Source organism: Vombatus ursinus, unplaced genomic scaffold (genome assembly GCF_900497805.2).
Source record: "Vombatus ursinus unplaced genomic scaffold, bare-nosed wombat genome assembly UNPS02014799.1, whole genome shotgun sequence".
NCBI classification, from domain to species: domain Eukaryota; kingdom Metazoa; phylum Chordata; class Mammalia; order Diprotodontia; family Vombatidae; genus Vombatus; species Vombatus ursinus.
This window is the reverse complement of record NW_020954577.1, coordinates 46,864,098-46,882,101: the sequence shown is the minus strand read 5'-3', so window position 1 is coordinate 46,882,101 and position 18,004 is coordinate 46,864,098. Positions and strand designations below refer to the sequence as shown.

The 18,004-nt window shown below is 48.0% G+C and overlaps 2 protein-coding genes across 8 annotated transcripts in view; both read right to left on the bottom strand.

Moving 5' to 3' along the window:
- The window catches only part of LOC114050514 (nucleotide-binding oligomerization domain-containing protein 1-like), a 51,231-nt gene extending 44,011 nt beyond the window's left edge, over window positions 1–7,220 (bottom strand). For 2 of the 7 annotated variants that reach the window (XM_027872265.1, XM_027872271.1), the window contains exon 1: window positions 5,371–5,457. The gene's annotated coding sequence lies outside the window, so the exon portion shown is untranslated. Of the gene's footprint in view, window positions 1–4,755; window positions 5,040–5,370; window positions 5,471–7,095 lie in introns of those variants that run through there. The other 5 variants (XM_027872267.1, XM_027872268.1, XM_027872266.1 and 2 more) reach the window with 5 other exon arrangements.
- A 2,876-nt stretch (window positions 7,221–10,096) lies between these two features.
- Window positions 10,097–17,997, bottom strand: LOC114050695 (gamma-glutamylcyclotransferase-like). Its single transcript, XM_027872556.1, has 4 exons — window positions 17,836–17,997; window positions 15,470–15,615; window positions 13,890–14,025; window positions 10,097–10,803 (listed from the first exon to the last, which is right to left on the bottom strand). Exons 1-4 carry the CDS (start codon window positions 17,980–17,982, stop codon window positions 10,666–10,668), a joined length of 567 nt encoding a protein of 188 aa, XP_027728357.1. The 5' UTR covers window positions 17,983–17,997; the 3' UTR covers window positions 10,097–10,665.
- Between the last annotated feature and the right edge of the window lie 7 nt (window positions 17,998–18,004).

Genomic DNA, 18,004 nt, shown 5'->3' with positions numbered 1-18,004 from the left:
GGTTGCTAAGGATCAAAGATAATATTTGTAGAGCACTTAGCACAATGCCTGGTATATAGTAGGCACTTAATAATATTTGTTTTCTTCCTCCCTATTTAGATACACTCAACTCAGTAATAGTAAATAGCTCTACTCTGCGGGGAAAAAAACAAAACCAACCACTATCGCCACATAATTTGGGCTGTCCCTCCCCTAACCTCATTTCTTTCAGATGAATTTGACAGTTTCCTGGACTTTGCTGCCATCCTCACTCACTTATTTGTGATCATGTACCCTCCCTCTGTCCATCCTGCCCAGCTTGCTGCAGAATCCTGCCCATCCCCACCCCACCTTCCATCTCTAGCTTTGGGCTCAGAAATCAAATCAACATTATTACTCTATCATCATTCCTGGAGAGAACATGTCAGCCAATTACTCGATAGTTTCAGTCACCATCCCTGTGACTTCCTGGAACACTATTCCTCAGGACATGTTTTCCCATATAAGAATATAAGCTCCTTGAGAGCAGAGACCTCTCCATTCTGTGTTTGTATTCCCAGCATAGCACAGAGCCTGGCACATAGTAAATGCTATGTAACTACTCATTCATTCATTCATCCATCCATCCCATTCATTTGTTCATTCATTCGTTCACAGCAGAATGGAGGGAACGCTGGACTTGGAATCCCAGGATCTGGCCTTGAACCGTGACTTTGCGATTTCCTGACTCTGTGATCCTCCATGGGTCATTCCTGCTCCCTGAGGCTCAGTTTCCTCTCCTGTAAAACTAGGACACTCATCTTTGCCCTGCCCACTTCACAGGGTGGCTTTGAGTAATGAACATGTTTTGTTTTTGGTTTTTTTGAAAGTGCTTTGGAAATGATAATGGAAGATGCTCCAAGGGAGGTGGGAAATTGTTGGACCACTGAGGACCTGGAGAGAATCTGGAAGCAATGACTGGGAGGCTAGTTAGCTCCTTTCTCTGAGATCTAAAGATTTAGAGCAAGAACGGACCTGTGGGATCTTCCCTCTCAAGGCAGGCTTCACCATCTTCTTTTGTGTCCTGGACCCCTTTGGCAATTGTCTGGAGCCTCTAGACCCCTTCTCCGAACCCCATTTTGTTGCCTACATTTATGACTGAAGCCCAGTCAAGTTCCCAGATGCCCTGAAATCCATCCACACACTTCGTGTATCTAAAATGTCATTCCTCCCATTGTGCTGACCCCAAATCCAATGCACTTCCTAACTGATCACACAAACAGGACAGTGTGAGTGGTTTCCTTAAGCCAGCCATCTCTGCATCCCCTGGTCTAGGGGCATGTAAAGGCGGAAAGTTCTTCTATGCAATAGAGTTCTTGCAAATTCTAGTCTATCGTCAGTGCCAGGAGAATAGTAGTCAGAGTATTTGGCAGTGGGTATAAGCATTCATTAACCACAATGTCAACTTCTCAGACTCCTTTCCTCCTAAGACGTGAGTCAAGGCAGGAAGGCACGATTGTCATCAAACCAGCATATAACGAGCCCAAGAGGCATTTTGCAGGAGACAAGTCTAGACTTTCATGGAAGGCAGTGGAAAGAAAGGTACTGCATATTACAAACAATTCAGTTTGCCCAGAAGAGAAAACAGTAGTCTTACAAACTATGATAACAGCCTACAGCCCAACCTTTGCAAGATAAGAATTCTGCATGTATGGCATTTTTAATCCTCCCAATTCTACAGCTTGCCTAAACTCCCCAGAAAGGAAAAAAAAATGCAAAAGAAATCTGCAACACAAAACCTGTTTGAGATGGTAGTTTGAGAATTGGAAGGGATTTGCAAGGTTACTGGAGAGAAACATCCTGGAGAAGTGGGCTGGGAGGCAGCCTTGGAGTCAGGAAGACCTGGGTTCACGGCCTGCCTCGGACACATATTAGCCATGGGATCCTCTCCATGGCCCTCAGCGGGGAACCCACTGCAACTATAAACTGCAGAAAAGATCAGCATTAGTGGAGAGAGAGTCCTCAGAGACAGTTCCTTACACCAATAAAATCACAAGCCGAGGAAAACAAACAAACAAACAAACACACAAACACACAAACAAAAACAGAGCTCCTGCCCTCAGTGAGTTTATCCTCCAACCTCAGGAAGGATTGAGCAGCCTGGTTTAGTGGGAGAACATGAGCTCTGGACCCAGAGGAGCTGTGTTCAAATCCTACCTCTGAGTCTTCCAGTGGGTAGAACTTAAGGCCCTTGCTAGTCCTAAGCATCCTTATCTGTTAAACAAAGGGATGACCATCTCTGGAGTTCCTTCCAGTCCCAGGTCTATGGTCCTGTGAGCTGGTCCAACACAGACTTGCCTAAGATCACACGGGCAGGTGGGGGATTTGAATACTGATCCTCTGAAAGAGTACACTTCCCACTGGAATACCCCATTCAATCCTTCCTGGGGTTGGATTATAAACTAGCTGGGGGCAGATACAATATGGTTTGTCATTTCTGCAACCCCACTACCTGGCAGAGTACATGGTAGGTGCTTAACAGATGCTTATGAACTGGATTCAAAAGGATCCTTTGGTCTTAAAGGCAGAGGAGGAGACTTGGCTTCAGTTGCTTGACTCAAGTAAAGATGACCAAACAGGAAAGCTATGTCTAAGATCGGTGCCTCACTCCTTGGGTTTCTAACACAAACAGAGCCACTAGTAAAGAAATTCTTAGGCACAATTATTAATCATGAATGTCACTAAGCAGGAGTGTGCGGGTGAAAGGTTCAGCTACAGAATTCCTACACCCTACACCTGCCGTGCCCAGCTCTCTGAAGGTGGAGACTGGCTCAGCTCTGGCTCCCAGAGCCTGGCTGGGGAAGGGGGCAGCGTAAAAGGGTCATCATCCAAACAGGGGGATCAAGAGCTGGCATCCATTTCAAAATAAATCAGAGAGGGGCATCGAGGTGGCACAGTGGATAGAGCACTGGCCTTGGAGTCAGGAGGACCTGAGTTCAATTCTGACCTGAGACACTTGACATTAGCTGTGTGACCCTGGGCAAGTCACTAAACCCTAACTGCCTCACCAAAAAATAAATAAATAAATAATAATGAATCAAAAGTCCCTCCAAACAGCCCTTGCCTTCCCCAAAGCCCATCTTCAAGATGAGGTGTGCTCAAGAGTTTAAAAAAAAACCCCAAAACTCTAAGAGTTCTATATCTGAAACACAGGGAAAAGTCACGTCACCTCTGCCTGCCTCAATTTTCTCAACTGTGAAATGGGATAACAGCATCTACCTTCCAGGACTGTTGTGAGGATGAAATGAAATAATATGTATAAATCACTTAGCACAGTGCCTGGCTCATAACAGGTGCTTATTAAATGCCTGTTCCCTCTACCTCGCCCCCCCACCGCCAAAGGAGGGGAATGATTGGCTGCAGAAGAATTAACAACCAAATAATCAACAAGCATTTATCAAGCACCTACTATACACCAGGCCCTGGGGACATAAAGGTAAAAGTGAGATATTCACTTGAAGAAGCCAACATGCATAGATATAAATGTGTAAAATATTGGTGTACAGGGACTGAACCAGTGAGTTACTGACATAGGAAACTCCTATCTATGCAGTCTGACATCTTATTTATAAAGTGCTTAGCATTAATACTTGGCACTCAGTAGGCACTTAATAAATGCTTGTTCCCTCCCCTTCTCTGTCTAGTGTTAGAGGAATTGCCTGAAGTACGTCCAGGTTAAGTGATTTGCCCGGGGATACATCAGGGGCAGGACTCTCAGATTCCACCGCCCTGTTCTCCCATTATGCTTGGGCTGTCCACCCCTCATACCAAATAGAAGGTAAACACAAGTTACTTTCCTGGGGGCAGGGTGAGCTGGGGACATCAGGGCAATCTGATGGTGGGGCTGAAGCAGACAGAGGAAGCAGGCCACTTGAGTCCCACTCCAGTAAAGCCCCACAGGGGTGAGGGGCATGGAGGTAAGGCTTCCCTTGACCGAGCACGTGGCAAGGAACCAGAAAACCTTAAGAAAGAAAAGGAAATGATGCAGAGGGCCCTTGGTCAAAGGGGTAAGAAATATAGAAGGAAGACGGGCTTCCAGGGAAAGATTTTTGGAAGGAAAAAATGCCTGGGGAAAGGCCCCCAAATAAACCTTTGTCCAGAATTCTGGCTAGCTGCTCCAATCCAAATTCCAAAACGAAAGTAAGAGCTAGTCCCGATTTTAAGCTCTGAAACTCTCCTCTTTCTTGGTGCCCCGTTTTTTGCTGCCCTTCCCTTAGCTCTTATCGGAGAACTCATCCTTGACTTCTCTCTAAGGCGAGGTCAGAGGAGCCTCGACTGGCCTGTGGTCATACAGGTGACTGCAGGGCCAAAATTGGAACCCGGGTACTCCCATGCCCAACCCATTGCCCCGGCCAGGGAACTGTTCTGCCCACCAAGGTCAGAGAGGTAGCAAACAGCAGAGGACAGATAAAAACCCGGAGTCTGGCCTCTCGGTACGGATAGTCATTCTCTCCTCTGCCAACCACCCATCTGCCTGGCTTTAATTAAGATCCCACAGTTGGCATCTGGCATGAAAGGAGGCAGTAACAACAGGGCGAGAGCAAGGCCTGAGAAATAGTCCATTTGAAAAATTGCCGGCTCTGTCTTAGGACCTAAAACCTTCTAAGCACTAGAATCACGTTTCGAAAGAAAGCCCAGTAGCAATTTCACGCACACCCTTCCTCCTCATGCCCGACATCATCAAGCTTCATCCTTAAACTGGTCCACCTAATAGAAAAGGGACTTTTCCGACTTTACCTTCCAGTGCTCAAGGGTGGGTTGCACTTATGTGAATGTGGCCCGCTGGGGCTCTGTCGAGAATTCCTTCTTCTTCCCATACTGTCTCCCAAACCCCGCACATCCTCTGCTCTTTGGATCCAAGGTCCAGGGATCTCTGCCAGGCATTGTCTCCCCGCCCGCAGCCTCCGGCGGTGAAGTCACCGGAGGAGTTCAGAACTCTACGAGACAACCGGGCCGTTCCATCCCACAGCCAAGCGAGCCGAAGGGACTGTACAGGCGGAGACCCCCTCGGCTATCCAACCCTGAGAAAGGCAAGGAGCGGGACGCCGGGGTAGTAGGGCTGCTGCTCTCTTAAGGGGCTTCCGTCTATTTCGTCCCCACCTCGCGCCCCCTTTTTTTCATCTCCCACAGTTATACCAACCGGGGGGGTGAGCACTGAAACCTCCACCCAGCAAAGTAAGGAGCAAGCTAGCTCCAGCGAGTCCGGTCCCAGGCTGGTCCAGGCGAGGCTGGATCAGGCGTCCTGCCCCCTCTTTTTCTTCCCTCCCCCGTGCCCCATCTGAAGCCCGAGGAACCCCTAGAAACGCCGCCGGCGGAGCCCCCAGGGCCCGGTTCCTAGCTCAGGGTACTTACGTCCTACGAACCTGGGAGGGAGGATCAGGGGAGGACCCGCCGAGCAGCCGCGAGAGGAGGGCGGAGAGGCCCGGGGGACGCTGGCACCCCGGTTGGGACTGGCCACGTGCGTGGGGAGGACACCGGACTGGCCCCGCCCCGCTGCTGCCCGCGCTGCCCCAGCCTCCGAACTGCCCGGAAGAGAGCCGGAGCCCCAGCGGCCGCCCTAGGCTGGAGGCGAAGAGCACGGACGCCGGCCAAGTTCAGCCGGGGCCGCCGGGAACGCGCCGCAAGTGGCTACAATGTTGCAGCTTCGGCCCCCCCAGCTACTGGAGGCGGCGGCGGCCGTGGCGGCTGAGAGCCGGAAGTGGGGTGGGGGAGGAGAGGGGACGAGGGGCGGGTCAAGGGCTTGGAGCCTGACGCGCGGCACCGCCTCGGGGTCCTCGGTGCACCTCCTGCCCCCCTACCCTGAAGCATCTAAGGGTTGGGGGATGGGTGCTGCCTGCCGGCCCAGGCCAAACCACGGGGCCCCCAAGGGTGCCCATGGCACCTTTCTTTTGCAATGAGCCATGAAGGCCCTGGGGAGTCAGCAAGGAACTTGCAAAGTGGGGGTCGGCCAGAAGAAACCGGGGCATAGCACTTAAAAGTTGTCTGACCCGGATGAAAAGATGGACGAGCGGCGTCCTTAAGGACTGATAAGATAGGAGACCGGTATTATCCCTCCCTCCCCTTAGTTCGGAGGTGGGGGGGGGGTGCTACGGGTGTGTAATGTGGTATGTGCTGCACGAAACTCTAGGGTTGAACCGAACGTCAGATTCCATCCAAGTAAAGCTCCGCACTCCCACCCCCATTTTGCAGATGAGGAAGTCGACAAGTACGCATTAAAGGGTCTCAGGCACCTTGCTAAGCGTTGGGGTTACAAAGAAAGGTAAAAACACTTTCCCTGTTCTCCAGAAGCTCGCATTCTAATGGAGGAGTCACGGGAAACACCCACGTCCATGTGCGATTTCTTTTCCCCTCAGACCTTCCCCTCCTTCTAACTTCCCGATTAATGCTGAGGCAGCGTTAAGCTCCGCGTCACCCAGACTCAAAGCCCCGGGGGCATCCTTCACTGCCATCCCCACGTCCAACGTGCTGCCAAGGCCGGTTGAGTTCACTTTGCTAACGTCCCCTGGAGTCTGGCCCCTCTCCTGTCCTCCGATGCTCAGCCTGGACCACCCCAATCCGTGCTGGGCTGAAGCCGGGGTCTGCCTGCCTCCAGTCACTCCCCACCCGTCCTTCACACATTCCATCACTCTCCCAGCCTCCATTCAGCCGACTGTGAGCTTCTCAAAGCAAAAGTCTGACCATGCTCCCCGCCTCCAGCCCCCAACTCAATAAACCCCAGCGGCTCCCTGTGGCCTCCTGCAGACACCGATTCCTCTGCTTGGCTTGGCATTCGAAGCCCTCGCAACCTGCCCACACCTCACACCGACCCGACATTCTCTGTGCCACTGTCGTACTCAGTGTTTGTCCCTCTACGGAGGCAGCCCACCTCCCGACTCTGGGCACTTGCCATGGCTGTGCCCCATGCCTGGAATGTTCTCTCCTCATCTCCTCCTCCTGGCTTCCCAGGCTTCCTTTAAGCCTTAGCTAAAATCCCCCTTGTAGAGGAAACCTTTCCCCATCCCCCTTAATTCTAGTGTCTTCCCTCTGGTGATTCTCCCCCATGAGACTGGAAGCCCCTTGGGAGCAGGGGCTGCTCACCTTCTGCTTGGTATCCCCAGCGCTTGGCACAGTGCCTGGCACATAGTACGAACTTAATGACTTGACTGCCAGATACAGAATCAATAGAAGGAACCCTCAGAAGGAAGGCAGTAGCAGTGAGTAGAATGCTGGGAGGGGCATCCTGTGGAAGTAGGCCAGGGAACGTAAGAGCCAAGGTGGGGGAGTGCCCGGAGGGGAAGGGGGGAGGAGTCAGAGTTTGTGAATGCTCTGTTACTGTCACAGGAGTAAGTGTACCTTGTGGTTCCACATTGGTGAGGGAAAATGAAAGTTGTAAAAAATTGCAAAAATAAAAATATTTGCGAGAGGACACTTTGGCCTAGTGGCTGGAGTCAAGAAGACCTGGGTTCAAGCCCCATCTCTGACTTGTTCTAGCTGGGTGACCATGACCATGGCCTCTAAGTAGCCAACTGGAGCAGGAGTCAGGAAGACTCGAGTTCAAATCCAACCTCCGATTCTCACCAGTTGTGTGACCCTGGGCAAGTCAGGCCTTGGACTGCCTTAGTTTCCTCATCTGTTAAATGGGGATCATAATAGCTCCTACCTCCTGGGGTTGTTGTGAGAACAAAATGAGATTTTTGTAAAAACTCCCTGCAAACCTCAGAGTGTCGGGTTCACATTTTCTGCCTCCTACAACCTGCAGGATCTCAGGCAAGTTATCTGTAAAATGAGGTGTTAGACTACATGATGTTTCTTCTAAATCTAATCTATGGTGTTAATTATGTAAAATACAGTGTGATCCTTAGAGTACCATATAGATGTGAGCATTATTAGGAGGCTCAGAGAGGCTGTCACTCAGCCACTCTGCAAGCATCAGGGCTGAGACCGCGTCGAAGGCTGTCTGCATGACTCTGGCTTTAATGGGTCACTAATAAGAGCAAAACCTTTTTTTTAAAGATTTCAAAAGTTAAAAAATTAAAATCCACACTAAAGTTCGATTCCTATTACAATGACCATTAGCGTTTCACTAATGCAAAGAAAGGCAAGCCTATAGATGGAGTGCAGAGTTGGAGGGTGTTCCCCTCAGTCAGAGTCACAGCAACTGGGTTCTGACTCCTGCTTGAATTCGAATTATTGACTGTATGACCTTGGACAAGTGACTCCACCAATCTGGGCCTCAGTTTCCTCATCTGTAAAATGAAGGGGACTGACTAGATTCCCAAGGTCTCATCCAGTACCAAACCCTACGACTTCAGGACAAACAAAACAAATTTTGAACTTCTTGGCACAAAAGGCAGGGAAACCTAATACAGTGATTCCCGAATGCAGCTAATCCTTATCTGAAGCTCCAAACAAAGCAGGACCAGGGTCATCCTTTATGCAGAACTAGGAGGCCCCCGGATAAGAGGCCCTGGCACATCGAACAGTTCTAAAATGGCCTTTTATGGAAGAGTAAAGCCGGAAACCTGGTGGTTTAGGTTTTTTAATGGTTCCTTAAATCTGTAAGGGGCAAAGCTGTCTGAAGATCTCCAAGGCCTTCGTTTAAGGTGTCCTAAAGCAATAACCATCAGCTTTGTTTCTGCTTTGGAAACGTCGGTTACTTTGGTAGCGACTAGGAATGTGGGAAGGGGCTCCTTCCAAAGCGGGGCTCGGGAGCTGGACAGTGAGGGTCAGTGGCCCCACTGGGAACTGTTGGGGTGATGTAGAGTTGTTTGTGGTGGAATTAATTTACGGGACTGGCCTTCTAGTATGCACAGCAGCGTCGCAGCCAGGTCCTCGCGCACTGACGACACAGCTGGGTGGGAGAGGCTTGACTCATCTGGTCAACTATCTGGTCGGAAGGCTATAGAGCATGGTCTGTGCAGCCACTGTGGCTCATCTTCCTGCCAGAGATGCAACGGCTGGACCTCGAAAGCCTGTGCTCAGGTTGGAGCTGGAGTCAGGGGCCACGAGCTCAAACGCCCTCTCTGATATTTACTATCTGAGTGACTGTGGGGGAGTCACTTGACTTTGTGCACTCCTGGATTTCTTCACCAGGAAAATGAGGCTAGACTAGCGGACTCCGGAGGGTCCTGTCAGCTCCAGCGCCCGAGCCACATGGAGCCTCAGTCTCCTTATCTGCTTAATAAGGGGCATTGTACGAGACCTCGGGGGACCCTTCCAGTTCTGGAATGTTGATCCCACATGATTTCTCTTTGGTCAGAGGCCTGTTTTAAATACCTATGACCACTCTCCACAGCAACTGAGGCGATTTCTCCACATAAACAAACCATGGGATAGGGCGACTGTTGGAATGAGCGGTCCTTCCTCAAGAAAAGGCAGCATTTCACAGGGATACGAAGGGAACTCCCAGAGGAGGGAGCTCCTCCCTTCTCTTCTACATCTAGCCTCACAGAGTTGCTTGGAGCTCTGAGAGGTTGTGGCTCGCCGGGGACAAAGTCAACGCTCAGTGGCCTTGAACTTGGGGCTCCAACTGGACAGTGCCTCCCCTTACCTCCTCTCACCCTCACAACCCTGGGAGGTGGGAGTTATTATGATCCCCATTTTACAGATGCAGAAGCTTAGGCCAAGGAAAGTTCAGTGATTTGCCTGCGAGCAGATCAGAGTGGGGGTGGGGGTGGGGCAGCTCTCTATCGAGCTCTTAGAATGCCAAGAACTCAGCTTCACGTTCCATGAGGGAGCATTTTATCCCTCCCCCCTTTTTTTCACAACCTTGTCAACTGGGCTTTCAAAAGCCTTGCTTAATTCATGGACACACACACACACACACACACACACACACAATGAAAAATGAACACAACGGGGCTGCTAGGTGGCACAGTGTATAGAGCTCTGGTCTTGGAGTCAGGAGGACCTGAGTTCAAATTCAGCCTCCGACACATAACACTTACTAGCTGTGTGACTCTGGGCAAGTCACTTAACCCCAATTGCCTCACTAAAAAAAAAATAAAAAATAAAAAAAAAAAATAAAATAAATGAAAAAGGAACACAAGACAATGATGGTGAAAAGATGAGGAACCAGGAACCTTCTCACACAGGGCACTGATGGTTCAGATAAAAACTTTTACTTCTTCCAATCTGGTGTAAGAGCAGAATCCACGCGGAACCACGAGGTACAGTTATTCCTCTAACAATAACAAAGCATTCACATTCATTTTATTACCAAATCACCATCTAGCTCAAGCAATCTCCAGTTTCCCCACCCTAGCTAAACAAAGGGCAGCAGCCCCCCCCCCCCAGGTGTACTTTGGGGAAAGGTCGCAGGTGAGCCTCGTTCTCGTCAGTCCACACCTAAAATCAGGGCCTCTGTCCAAAGAAGGATTTCACCAGGCACAATTCTTACACTGTCTCACAACTGTTATGGCCTAGCCTTGACCCCAATCCCCGCAGAAAGCTAGAAACAAGAAACTACCAATGGGTAGCAGCATTTCAGAAAATGGTTATGAATATATTAATGCAGTGATATCACCTGAATGCTACTATGGACAATTTGGGATTCATATTATCAAATATTTTAAAAAATGCAAAAGTGGCAAGGAGAGACAGTAATGAAAATAAATTGAGGCAAAAAATCGGGTTAGATATATGGTCTAAAATCAGAGTGGACTTCTGCTATAATGGTTCTTTGATGATGGCTTCAATTTCCTCAAATACCTTCACGGGTCCTTTGTAGTGATTCGTTTCAATTTCTTCTAACTTCCTCTGATAGTCAGAGGGCAGGCCATTCTGTTTGGCACCCCTGCAGATGACCTGGAAATGGATGGAAAACAAAAGAGGGGTTTCAGAAGGCCAGTCGGCTGGGACGGGCAGGGGGTGATTGTATTTGTAGGGCCAACATTATACTATGCAGCGGAGGCTTTTAAAAAAAATGAGCGTCTACATGCAAAGTATAAAATGCCTTGTTTTATACACTGAGCATTTAAAAACAAAAAGGATAAGTATAAACAAATAAGGATGTAGAGGAGGGAGAGGGGTATTCTGTGTGTCAAACACAGCATTTATCATCAGATTTGGTTAAGATGTGGGTTAATTTCCCTGAACTGGTTTTTCCCGCTTTTCCTTTTTTTATTTTTTGTTTTAAGGGATTGCTGTGGGGTGGGTGGATGGATACAGTGGGAAATGAAAGCGATGGAAAGGCAAAAACTATCCACAAAGCATTTTAAAAAACTCAATTCAAACCCAGTCACTTCTCAAGCATTGATTCTGCGCAAGGTGCAGTGCAGGTCACAGACAAAACCTAAGACTGTCCAGGCTCTCATGGAGCTCACACTCCAAGAGGGTGCGAATGCACAAAAGACTTTTCCTAGTTGGGTCAGAAACAGAGGAGAGCATTGCCAAAACACCTCTGCTGCTTAAGGTCATTTCCCCCATTGGGTTTGCAGAGACCCAGCATCTAGGCCCTCCTCGTCCTGCCGTCACTGTCCAGCTCTGAGAAATTACACGTGGAGTCTCTTTGAGAAGCTTTAAGTAGACACGGTCTTCTTTACTTCCTGCTGCCCGGTACTATGTCTTGTTGCCGGCTGTCCTTCCTCCTTAAAGAGGACCATGATATGAGGGAGGTGACGCCATGACACACAAGTGAACTGGATTTAGGTGAGGGAGGGCTGTGTGGTCAGCAGCCTCACTCTCTCCTCTGGAGCCATCGGGGTCCCAGTGGCCAGATGCACTCAGGACGACTGGAGATAGCCCCCTGCGACTGTTAAATGGTTATAACATTTAACTATCAGATGGGTGAAATGACGTCCCTAGTTTCAGGGTCAGTATACAAAGACCCACCTTGAAAGACGTGGCTTTGTCACAAACATAGGATGTATCTAGAATCCGTCTGGTGCTTATAGGCTCCCCAACTTATTAACCCACTAACATCTTTTGCCCAATATTTGCTGCATAGAAAGAAAGTCCATGAAGAAGAGCAGTTTAAATTACACCAGAGGCAGGCCTTGAATGCCAAAAATAAGGGCTTCATTTTTCTTCTGGGAGGTAATAGGGAGCCATTGAAAGTCACTGGGCAGAGGTCTGGCAGGTGCACTGGTAATGATAGGCTAACCTTGGTATTTCCATATTATGTGTCTATATTAAATTATGTATCTATATATCTTTTATATATATATCTATCTATATCATATATATAGATAAAATATACATATATCTATATGTATCTATATTAAATTATGTATCTATATTAAAGATTCAGCACAGGCAGAATCAATAGGATTTAGTACCTGACTGGATGTGGGGGTGGGGAGGAAATGAGAGGGAACAGTCAGAGAGGAGCCTGGGTTCTGAGCCTGGCACTTAGCTGGCCATGGCTGATGGAGAACAACTTGGCAGGAACCTATATGTTCTGCTCATAGAAAACTATTTTTCCTTGAAAATGTCTTTCTGGAATCATAATATAAATGAAATCACATTTTCCATTAATATTTTGAAACTTTAAAAAAACTGTTGATATGATCTTTATTTATGACCTTCACCTTCAAATATGTCCCTTCCCTTCTTCCTCACCCACAGAGCCTTCTCTTATAACAATAAAAAACGAGGAGGGGCAGCTAGGTGGCGGAGTGGACAGAGCTCCAGCCTTGGAGTCAGGAGGACCCGAGTTCAAATCCTGCCCCCAGACACTTGACACTTACTAGCCGTGTGACCCTGGGCAAGTCACTTAACCCTAACTGCCTCACCAAAAAAAAAGAAAGAGGAAGAGGATAACTTAATCAAACTAACCCACAGCAACTCAGTCCTGCAGGACACAATGCTCTACGCCCAAAGTCACCACCTATGCAAAGAAGTTTCCCATTGTAAAAATCAATTTGTGTTTTCAGAACACATAAGAATTTGTCTTCTTTTATTTCTGTAAATAAAATGTGTTCTGTAGTTATATTTCTAGTTTTTAAATTAAATTAATTTTTTTTAAATTAAGAGATATTTACTGTCCTAAAATATGTTTTTTTCCTTTCAATAAGATTTGCCTCACCACATTTTGTAAACTTTCACTCTAGGCAAAAACCAAAAGATCTGGAGGGCTGAAAAGCATGGGGGGCAGATCAGGGAGTGGGCATTTAGATAGCACCTACTATGTGCCCAGCGAAGCTGTGCTAACTACCTTATAATTCCAATAATGCTGTTAGATAATGGCTAACATTAATATAGTGCCTACTGTGTGCCAGGCACTGTGCTAAATGCTTTACAAATATCGTCTCATTTGGTCCTCACAACAACCCTGGGAGGGAGTTGCTGTTATTTTCCCCATTTACAGATAAGGAAACTGAGGCAAACAGTGATTCGCCCAGCTAGTGAGTGCCCGAGGCTAGATTAGAACTTGGTTCTCCCTGAATCCAGGTCCAGTGCTCTAACCACTGGGACACCGGCTGCCCACAAAGGGAGATAACGATAGCACCGCCGACCCACAGTGATTGTGAAGATCAAATGAAATTAATCTAAAGTGCCTAGCACATAGCAGGCCATACATGATGGCTTACTCCCTTCTGCTTCCAGAACAAAACAAAACATAATTAAAAAACCCAAAACAACACTGAAAATTCTTTTCTCCATTTCTCCAATGACAAATGGACGCTTACAGGATAATAAATTTAGAGCTGTTGAGGACTTCTGATCTCATCTATTCCAACCCTACCTGAGAGGTAAGTGATCTCCTAAGGACACACAAGTTGTAGTAGCAGAGTTTCTTGCTGGGATGTGAACCCATGTCCTGGACTCCAAACCGTCCCCACTTTCCACAGTACTATGCTGACTCGAGTGAGACAAGTTTCCCCATAAAACAAATCAGATTTCTTTCAAAACAGATATTTTCTGAAGGTCTGAGTTCCACCACTCCTTACCTTTTTATACTGCGGTGAGGGGGCCGCAGGGACGTAATCTGTCATCTGGTAACTTCGGCAGGTTAATACTTTCCCTTCTTGACTGCGAACCTCAATTTCTATTGGAATATACGTTCCATTTCCAACTCCTTCTTGTCTGAAACCCAAAACCAGATGTTCCCTATAAGTGGATTTCCCCAGTTTCATGTATTCTGCAAGATCCTTTGTTCAAGGTGGAGCACACACATAGAATGAAAGTCCAACTGTATAAAAAACACTGATTCTTTTAGCCCGGGGCCCTTCATCTTTTGAGTGTGCTGGACCCCTTGGCAATCTGGGAAAGTCTATGGACCCTTTCTCGGAGCCATACTGTTTAATACATCAAATAAAATACAAAGGATTAAAAAGAAAACTAATTATAGCTAGATAGTGATCAGAACTTTTTTTAAAAAAAGCTCACAGATTGCAGGTTCAGGAATTCTGCTCAAGGCATTTTTGGTACATTTATGTTCTAAATGTTTTTAGAAGTAATTTGGACTAATGGGATAAGCGGCCTTCAACCTTAAAAGTAAATCATTTAGACCAGGTAAGCCTGCAAATGAATATAACTTCACTTGTAACTCAGCTTCTTTATCAGAAAAATAATATATCAACACCATGCTGCTAAGTAGTTATTTCAATCTATGCACACCTGCAATATTATTCCTTTCTGTGCTATGAAGTAAATGTATGGAACTTGGCAAAAATGTCTATCTCTCCTGAAGAGAGAGAGAGAAAAAGACGTCTCTAATTCCCACTGAAGGATCTGCCACTTTCTCAAGAACAGTTAATCCGTTCCTCTTTTCCTCTTGGGCCCCTCTCCCACCCCAGCTTGGTAGATGATGCTACCATATGCACTAGAACAGAGTTCAGAAAGGACTAATTACATAAAGAAGGATAGCTCCCTTCAAGTTCAGATCACTACATTATTGTTCTAGACCTCTCCCATCAGAACTAAATGGCATTTTATAAGAACAGTCCCAATAAAGCTAGGGCATCTTTTGAAATCTCTAAGAAATAGGCAACAAATTATGTTTAAAATATTCATTTTTCAGAATATAAAGTAAAAAATTTCTAGATATGTATTTATTTTCCAAAAGTCAAATGACTACAAAAAAAAAAAAGAAAGAAAGAAAAAGAAAGAAAGGCATTTATCTTCAGATGAGCCAGAAACTGCAAAGGGTCTCCCCTCCAAGGGCTCTGAAAAAGAAATTACATTCTGCTGGAACAAGCCTGATAAATTGCAAAGGACATCATAGACATTTGAAAACAAAATCAACCCCTTGGTTTAAGTTTGGTTTAAAATAATTTTAAATAGAGCAGGCCCAGCATCCCTATAATTAAAAAAAAACAACACTTTGAGATGCTACATGGTATTTTCTTTTCTTTTTTCCTCTTTCTTTTTTTTCTTTTTTTTTAACGCTACATAGCATTAAGAAGTCAACAGCATGTGTTAAGTGCCTGATGTATGCCAAGCACTGGGCTAAGCACCATTAAGAACCCAACGTAAGCATATTCTTTCTAAATTAGTATTATTTAAAGTGTAATTAGGAGTCACCTACTCATCCAGAGAACTTATATTTTTCACGTGCATTTTCCATACGACTCCCCAAACTTCATCTCCAGGGCTCTGAACAATAGTAGCTATACCTCCATGCCAAGAGGTACTTGTTACACCCTGATAATTTCCAAAGTCAACTTTGAAATCCTGTAAAGGAAAACCAGTGCAATTATGATCAGTCTTTGGTTGTGTTCCAAGATCCCCTCAGTATCAAGATTCCTCTTAAGGCTGTCCTATCCACAAAACGCACTAATGAGCATTGTCTCATCAATGGCAAACACTGTAGGCTCCTCCATTTTTAGGGTCATTTAATATCCAAGGAATTCCCTACTGGTCTGCTTTGTTCTTTCCCCTAGAGAGGCTTGCGTTAAAAGGAGGTTCTGTATTCTATACACAATCCATCCATCAAACCCTTAGCTAAACATACAAATACCTTTATTCGTGTCTCTAAAGATTTCGCTTTCCTAGTGGATTTTTGTGCCTATACTCTGAATAAATACCAGTGTAACTGACAATCAGCCTGCAAAGACTGTCACAATCGGCCACCAATTGTCCTCAGCTGGCTAGTTATCTGCCAGACCTTTCTGGAAAGGTGGACACAGATCTAGTTATCACATAGGATTTCTGCTGGACCTTACAAAACTAGATTCATCTGGTCTATTGGATATTTGAAAAGTCGATCATATTAGGGGTTGCTGGCCCATGTGGTCACCCTATTTTCTCTCTCCCCCTCACACACACAACCACACACCTCACTCTGTTGGTCATCTACTGCTACAAGACTGCAAAGTAGCTTTTTAACATCACTAAATCTGGGATTTCACAGATGTGTAGACACTTCCCAGATCACAACACGTCCCCACTTTAATAGGCAACGTCATGAGTGACTTTTTTTATGTTCAACACCTGGGGGCCACCTTCTGGTGATGTGCCTTGGTTGGTCCTCCAATGACAGTTCCTGGCAGGCCACAGCCAAAGCCTTTTTTAGATAAATAGGGCTGGACAGGGCCAGTAGGGTGACTTCAAAAACTCTGGGTCACCAAGAGAAGGACAATACATGATTCCATCAGCTAGGTGGTGCAGTGGGTGTAGTGTTGGGCCTGGAACAGCCAGGAAGACCTGAGTTCAAATGCTGACAAACATTTCCTAGCTGTGTGATCTTGGGCTTAGCAGTAAAATGGGGATAATAACAGCACCTACCTGGCAGGGTTGTCGTGAGGACAAAATGAGGTATTTGTAAAGCGCTTAGCACAGTGCTTGGCACGTAGTAGGCAGTTAACAAACACTTATCCCCTTCCCCCTTCCAACAGAAGGGACCATTAGAACACCTCACCAAGGCTGAGGTGGCTGGGTGCCTGACCCACGCCAAGACCTTACACTACACCGCCAGGACCAACGCCCCGGTGACCCTTAGATTCGGGTCACTTTGCGATCTGTAAATGGGGCACCCAGGAGTGTAGCAGTGTGCCCCGGGTAACTCCTGTTCAGGCAGGGTTGATGTGGCGGCATCACAGAGGCCAGGTGCCGGAGGAGTAGGAGGCGTGGAGCCCACAGCCCTTTTCCTGGTCACCTCCATGACCTTGGGCACCGCATGAGGTAGATAGGGCCCCGGAGGAGTCTGGAAGACCTTGGTTTGTATACCACCTCCGACACCGACTAGCTGGGCACGGCCATGCTCTGGGCCTCAGTTTCCCCATCTGTCAAAGGAGGACCCATAAGGTCCCTTCCAGTTCCAGATCTAGTTCTAGGATCCTGGGAGCTTGGCTGGGTCTCGGTCGGATCGGACAAGACTCAGAGGCCAGCAGGCGTTCCCCCTCCCCCCACCCCGGCCAGGGACTCTTGTCTGGCCATCCTCTGATGGAGGCCCGGTTCGGCCCACCCTGGGCAGCCGCGCAGGGGTCAGGGTCCTCCGGGCACCTCGGAGCTCGCCTCATTTAACACAGCTGGGCTGGTGCGCCCCCCTCGCACCACCCCCTCCCCAACCCCACGCAGGAGGCAGTGTCCGGCAAGTGTCCGGCAAGCGTCCATCCCTCCTCCAGTCGAGCCCGGCCACGGGGATTACACTACGTCCTACGGGTTCTGATCCCATTTCACAGACGAGGACCCCCGATCCGCCCTCGCGGTAGAGGGGCGGAGGGGGAGGGAGGCCGGGGGTCCCGGGCCGACCCGGCCAGTGGCAGCACTTGAACTCGGATCCTCCTGAGCCCAGCTGGGGTACTACCCTCGGCCGCGCCTTCCGGCACCTCGGGTGGACGCCCGGTCCGACGACCATCGTCCAGCACCACTGCCCCCGTCCACATGCCCCGACGGCAGGGCGAGGGGGGGGCGTGCCTCAGTTTCCCCGCCTGTCCGCCCCGGCTCCCTGACCTGCAGCAGGGCCACGCAGATGAACTGGGCCGAGGGGTTCCGCAGCCGCAGCCGCTCCTTGAGCAGGTTGCTGCCGTAGGCGAAGTAGAGAAAGTGCTCCCCCAACGCCCCGGGTTCGGCGTCCGCCGCCAGACCCCACGACTCCATGGAGCGCTCGGCGCATGCGCGG